The sequence below is a fragment of the Penaeus chinensis genome, chromosome 43, assembly GCF_019202785.1.
Source record: "Penaeus chinensis breed Huanghai No. 1 chromosome 43, ASM1920278v2, whole genome shotgun sequence".
In the NCBI taxonomy this organism is placed as follows: Eukaryota; Metazoa; Arthropoda; class Malacostraca; order Decapoda; family Penaeidae; genus Penaeus; species Penaeus chinensis.
Genome location: NC_061861.1, coordinates 7,898,012 through 7,905,511, shown reverse-complemented (window position 1 = coordinate 7,905,511; position 7,500 = coordinate 7,898,012). Strand labels below are relative to the sequence as shown.

The 7,500-nt window shown below is 34.1% G+C and overlaps 2 protein-coding genes across 2 annotated transcripts in view; both read left to right on the top strand.

Annotated features, from left to right (window-relative positions):
• The window catches only part of LOC125024532 (solute carrier family 22 member 5-like), a 24,863-nt gene extending 23,962 nt beyond the window's left edge, over positions 1–901 (top strand). The window contains exons 9-10 of the mRNA XM_047612327.1: positions 1–172; positions 487–901. The exon at positions 1–172 is cut by the window's left edge and continues 7 nt beyond it. Coding sequence (XP_047468283.1) covers positions 1–172; positions 487–747 — 433 coding nt within the window. The 3' untranslated portion in view covers positions 748–901. The remainder of the gene's footprint in view (positions 173–486) is intronic.
• A 3,946-nt stretch (positions 902–4,847) lies between these two features.
• The window catches only part of LOC125048333 (glutamate receptor ionotropic, kainate glr-3-like), an 8,279-nt gene continuing 5,626 nt past the window's right edge, over positions 4,848–7,500 (top strand). Inside the window, exons 1-6 of the mRNA XM_047646998.1 lie at positions 4,848–4,892; positions 6,095–6,195; positions 6,484–6,574; positions 6,701–6,859; positions 7,069–7,160; positions 7,344–7,432. Of these exons, the coding sequence (XP_047502954.1) occupies positions 4,848–4,892; positions 6,095–6,195; positions 6,484–6,574; positions 6,701–6,859; positions 7,069–7,160; positions 7,344–7,432 (577 nt within the window). The remainder of the gene's footprint in view (positions 4,893–6,094; positions 6,196–6,483; positions 6,575–6,700; positions 6,860–7,068; positions 7,161–7,343; positions 7,433–7,500) is intronic.

Sequence of the window (7,500 nt, the reverse complement as noted above, 5' to 3'; positions counted from 1 at the left end):
GCTCCTCGTGGCCTTCTGCGGGCTGGCCAAGGTCTTCGTGACGGCGGCGGTGCTGGTGGTCTACATGCAGATCGGCGAGCTGTTCCCGACGGCGCTGCGCTCCCTCTCGTACGGCACCACCACCGTCGCCGGCCTGAGCGCCACGGTGTTTGTGCCGGCCCTGGTGTCCGTGGTAAGGCGTCCGGGGTCCTTCAGAGGCCCCTCCTTCAGGAACACAAAGGGCATCTATGGCGTACTTGTCTAGTGTTCTTCCAGTGGTCGGTCTGATTTGTACAAGGAGTTTGTAGCTTGAAGAAGTAAAACTAGAGGAATAGCTTGTTTTGCAACTTTTCTCGAGACTTTCTAATTATTGATGTGGAGACTCGTCATTTTGACATTCTAACATTCAGCAGTTCTGTTATTCATACAAACTTCACATCTTCATGATGCTAATCCACAGGTTAATCCAAGACCCACTGATATTCATGCATCCCCCTTCTTCACCAGGGCGCCACTGACCGAAAACTCCCATACTACATCCTGTGCGGACTCTGCATCTTCGGTGCGGCTGTCAGCACCCTCCTGCCGGAGACCCTTGGCCGACCCCTCCCACAGACAGTCCACCAGGCGAACCGCATAGGGCAAGACGAGTCCTTCTGGTCCATCACCACCCACTGGACTCGGCAGAAGTATGTTCCGATTGGGGAGGCCGCGGGCAAGGTGGCACGCAACGGGACGCCGAGCGTGGCAGCCGAGACGGGGATCTGAAGAGTCGGCGTCCTTGACGGTTCGGGTGCCAGGTCCGTGCGTGCAAGGAGGCAGGTTGTGGGGACAGAGCAAAGGCCAATGAAAGGAAACCGAAGCTGAAACTAACACAAGTGGAGAAAGTGAAGGAAAGATAACAAAGAAAGAGAGAGAGAGAGAGAGAAAAAAAAATAAACGAAGAAAAGAAATAAAAGGAAAATGATAAAGAAAAGCTAAGATGGTAAGATGCTGAAAAGAGAACAACAAAACGACAATGAAGATAAAAATGAGAAAACAAAAAATAAGAATAACAACGACCATACAACAAATACATGAATAAAAAGCAAAAAAAAAAAAAAAAAAAAAAAGGAAGATGAAGAAATTGCTAATGATAATTTGATTTTTTTTTTTTTTTGCTTAGGAAATCATGAGCTTTTAATCAAAATAGTTTTATTGTTTCATTAATTCTTCGTATCTAAAATAGAACTTGATTATGAAAAGTATTCTGTTCCCTATGAATATGTAAATTTGGCAATAGTAAACCTAAATCACATTTCTACTTCCCACTCGTGTATATTAATCACAACGGAACTGCATGAAAAAGCGCGAAGGAAAATTAGAAAAAGGAAAAAAAAAAAAAAAAAATCACAAAACAGACAACATAGCATCTAAAACCGAATTTAGTAATACATAATCTATGTAAATATTGAATCGAGAGATTTGTATAATGAATATCAAAATTCTGCCAAATAGTGCATATAACATTATAAAAGTAACACCAAAAATGATAATGGTAATAGACAATACTGTTGCTACTACTAAACCAAGGGATTATAATAAAGATAACAGCTTCAGTAATAATATTAAAAGTAAAATAATGATAATATGGAAATGATACTAATAGTAGCAGCTGTTATAGTGAGGATGGCAGTGATGGTTATGATAATAATAATAGATAATGATAAGGAAGATTACGAGGGTGATGATAATAGTGATGGTGATAATGATAATACTACTACTAATAACAATGAAAATTATAACTACTACAACTACTACAATTGATACTGATAATAATAAAAATGATAGTAATCATAATAATAATAATAATAATCAATACAATAACTAATACAATAATAATGATAATAGTAAAGATTTAGGAAATACAATAATTATTAATTATACTGGTTATAATGATGATGAAGATGATGATAATAATGAAGATGATGATGATAATGATAATAATGATGGTGAAGATAATAATAATAATAATATAATGATAATAATAGTAATAACATCAATAATAAAGATAATGATAGAGAATGATATTTATGATAATTATGTTAATAATGATTATAATAACGATAATGATAACAAAAATAATAATGATAATAATACTACTAATACTACCAGAAATAATGGTGAAAATATTAATGATAATTGTAATTGATGATAATAAAATGTGAATAATGTTAATGATAATGATGATAGAAATAACGATAATAATGTTGATAATGATAAGAATAACAATGATAATAATAACAACAACAGCGATAATATTTACAATAATGATAATAAGAATCATGTTCATGATGATTATGGTAATGATAAAGATAAAGATAATGATGACAATAAAATAAAATAAAAACGACATTAACAATTAAAATTATTATTATAATGATGATGATAATAATAAAATAAAGATTCAAATAGTAACAACAACAATGAACACAATAGTAGTAATAATAGTAATGATGATAACAACAATGCTAATAATAATAATAATAATAATAATAATAATAGTAATAGTAATAATAATAATGATAATAATCATAATAACAATAGTAATAATAATAATGATAATAATAATAATAATAATAATAATGCTAATATTAATGATAATAATGATAATAATAATAATAGTAATAATGATAATAATAATGATAATAATAATAAAAATAATAATAATAATAATTACAATAATAATAATGATAATGATAATAACAATTACACTAATAATAATGATAGAAATAATAATAGAAAAACAGTAAGAAAAATACTACTACTAATGATAACGATGCTTATACGAATGATAATAACAATAATAAAGATAATAATAATAATTATTATAACAACAATGATGATAATAGTAATAATGTAATAATGATAATAAAGATAATGGCAACAGCAACAACAACAATAATGATACTATTACTACTTCTAATATTAATAATACTATCGACAGTAATAATGATTATAGTAATAACAACAACAATAATGATAATAATAATAATAATAATAATAATAATCATGATAATGATAATAATAATGATACGAATAGTAATAATAATAATAATAATAATAATAATAATAATAATAATAAAAATAATAATGATAATGATAATAATAACAATAATAATAATATAATGATACTGATGATGATGATAATAACAGTAATAATAATAGTGATAACAATAATTATAACAAGAATGATAATAATAATAATGATGATGATAATAAAAAATAAAAACAATAATGATAATGATGATGATGATGATGATTATCAAAGACATAATCGTAAACATCATAATAACAATAATGATAATAATAATAATAATAATAATAATAATAATAATGATGATAATGATAATGATGATAATAGTAATAATAATATTAATAATGATACTACTACTACTACTACTACTAATACTACTACTAGTAATAATAACAACAACAACAATAATAAAAACGATAATAATAATAATGAATGATGATTACAATAATAGTAATAATTATAAGAATTATATCAATAATGATAGTAATAATAATGATTATGATAATAAAAATAATGCTAGCGATGCGACAGGATTACAGTGGTATTACGATAGATAAGCATTATGGTGTTGGTAATAATGGGGCTAAAAAACAAGAATACAGAAAATACAAAATAAAGAACAAAACAAGGCAAAACGCGAAAAAAATATATTAATAATATCACTAAAAAAAAAAAAAATAATAATATTAATAAAATTAAGAACATGATAAAAGATAATAAATATGACAGCAACAACAGAAATATTCTTAATAAATCACTGTTAACTTTAATGATTTGAAGCTCTTTTCCCGAGGTTCAGGAAACACGTTGATGTTGAAATTGGAGATTCTCTACTGATTCAACTCGGAGGAAAATGAGAAGCGGGAAGCATTTTCTGGCTCCGAATTCCGATACTGTCAAGCATTCGTCACTTCCAGAGTTACAGAACAAATACACGCGGAATTTACACGAGAACCTTGTGCCATTTCAGCTAATGGGATTCATATTTTTATTCGTATAGTGTTTGGGGCTTCTTCATAGTGCGGTCATTCGTGTTCCTTGATAAAGAGGATTGATCTTTCTCTCTCTCTTACTCTCTCTCTCTCTTTCTCTTTCACTCTTGCTCTATCCGTCTGTCTGTCTGTGTCTCTCTCTCCACATCCATGACGCGTGCATACTTCAAGAATCCATGTATCTCATACCAAGTGTTCTTGACCAGTTATCAAAATCATACTGTCAAATAATAATGAATATGTCATCAGTTTATCCCCGTAAGAAGGCTAAAAGAACTATGATTAGCTATTTTAGAGGTTCTTTTTTCGAGAATTATTTGTTATAAAGACCCGTTTTTAATGAGCATGTGAAGGAGCTTATATACACTTTACTGTGTATCGTGTTTATACATCCACGTGCAGTATGCAAGTATACATTAGCAGGGTATCCTATTGTCATATTCTTCACATATTACATTGGACAAGGGTATATATGTTTAAAACAATATCAATTCACTTATAATCACGCCTTGAATATGAAGTGTTTTCACATCTGTAACTATCTAATCTAAATGCGAAGGCCAGCACAGAGACCTAAAAAGGAGTGCTGATAATTCCCTCCGTTGACATTCCCGACATATCCCGTAAATATTGTGATTAGCTTTCGATTTAATTTTCGACATTTCTCGCTCGGTGGAAAAGTGTGGCGTGAAGGCTGTCGGCGCCTCCGCTTCTCACTGCTCCAGTTCGATCCGTCGGCAAACAAAGCCAATTCTTCTCTGGCCAGTCACTAGGACGGTCGATGTCACCCTGGGAGGAAAATGGCTGCTGAGGACCTGAGGTGCCTCGTCGTTGGAGTGGAAATTGTGAGTTAAGTCCCTTATGTCCTTTGTCTTGTGCTTTATTGCTGAAAGGGGGTTTTATTTCTTTCAACTGGATTTCATCTGCTTTACATCTTTATATATGTGTGTATGTATAATACAGCGGTGTTAACCTTTTGTAGGTTTGCGAAGGCACCCTTTTCTCGAATTATAGATAATATGCTCCAGGCTTTGTTCTTTGTTATTTAAAGCTGTTTCATCTGATCACCATAACTGGATGCTCTATGTTGTGGCCAAATTGAATCTAGGCTGTCCAGCTGCATATATATATATATATATATATATATATATATATATATATATATATATATATATATATGAACCGCATTCATGATTATATATTCGTCAGAAATACATGTATTTCTGACGAAGATATAATCGAAACCGGTTAAATACATATATTAATTAAGATAATTATTCTCATTCATACCTTTTCTACATGTATCTACATGTTTCTACACACAAACACACACACACACACACACACACACACACACACACACATATATATATATGTATATATATATATATATATATGTGTGTGTGTGTGTGTGTGTGTGTGTGTGTGTGTGTGTGTGTGTGTGTGTGTGTGTGTGTGTGTGTGTGTGTGTGTGTGTGTGTGTGTATGTGTGTGTGTATTTTATACATATATAAATGTTTATATATGTATATATGTATATACATACATATATATATATATATATATATATATATATATATATATATATACACACATATATATACATATGCACACACACACACACACGCACACACACACACACACACACACAAACACGCACATACAGACACACACACACACACACACACACACACACACACACACACACATATATATATATATATATGTATATATATATATATATATATATATATATATATATATATATATATATTACACACACAGACACACACACACACAGATAGAGAGATAGATAGATATATATATATATATATATATATATATATACATATCCATAGGAAAGTAATTGGCACACTAATTTACCTAAGACACATAAAAACAAGATCCCTGCTGAAACTAGGATTATGCAAATAAGGCATAATCAAAGTGATATGATTGTATCCACTCGGCGTGGCAGACTAATAAAACGTTTATGAGCCGAACCGCCGCCTCCCGAAGGTGACGAGGATCCATGTCTCCCGCACAGTGGCTGCCGCAGGTGGAGGTGCTCGGGCCTGACGACAACCTGCAGGCGGTGGGCTACATAGCAGGGGTTCTGAAGATCATTCTAAACCACCTCGGCTATTGGTGAGAGTTACCACTATGGTGGGTAGTTAGTCATGGTGCTCATAAGAAAGTAAGTTTTGGGTGGAAATGTATTCTTTCCTAATGCTTTTATGAAAAGGAGGAAAAATAAACGCAAATATACAATAATAATTTATACCTGAAAGATTGTATCATTCCATGCGATTTGGGTTATTATCGAGAATGATCATACCAGCAAAAACCAACACTGTACATATTAAGTCACAAACTAAACACACAACACTACTCCTCCTCTCGTCCTCCGGGAACCGACCGCTCCCTCCCGCGCAGCTACACGTTCGTGCGCTCCCCCGACCGAGCCTACGGACTGAGGCAGCCCAATGGGACGTGGACCGGCTTGAATGGACTTGTGCACAGAGGAGTGAGTGGGCGTCGCTCTGTGACAGCGTAATGAATAAAAATAATGATAATCCAAGTAATAATAAACAATAAAGAATGTTGATTCAAAGCATAATAAAGTAAGAATTAATGCTTTCTCTCTCGCAAGGAAGCGGACCTGATCGGCGTTGCGCAGTGGGTAACAGAGGAAAGATTCGAAGACTTCTCGGTGAGCGAGTACCTCCTCCTGAGCTCCCTCACCGTCGCCCACAAGAGGCCCAGCCTGCAGCCTGACATGGCGGGGTTCGTCAAGCCCTTCGACCCCTTGGTACGCTTGGGGCGGTGGCGAGGGGGGCGGGTGAAGGGCATGGATGGATGAGAGAGAGAGAGAGAGAGAGAGAGAGAGAGAGAGAGAGAGAGAGAGAGAGAGAGAGAGAGAGAGAGAGAGAGAGAGAGAGAGAGAGAGAGAGAGAGAGATAGAGAGAGAGAGGCAGAGAGAGAGAGGGATATGCTTGAGCCTCTCCCTCACCCCGACAGGTGTGGCTGCTCCTCCTGGTCTCGCTCGTGGTCGTTCTCGGGGCAGCCGTGTGTGTGCGCTGGCACTTCAACCGTCTTGCACCGCGCGAAGGGTATGGCGCTGAGAGGGAAGTAGTAGATGATGAAACCGATATGTGAATGAACACAAATACAAAAGCATGTATGAGTATATACTGTATATGCATAAATAAAGGAATTAATATATATATATATATATATATATATATATATATATGTAAATACATATTGTTGATTCTTTTATATATTCTCCAAAGGGCTGACAAGAAGCAGGACTCCTTCAGGGAACTGCAATTGGTTGCAAAGGACTCTGTCGCTTGGACGGTCGACGTACTACTTAGTCAGTGTAAGTAATGTTTTTATATTTACAAATAAAAGGGCCATTTTACACCGCTGGCCATCATCTTCTCATAG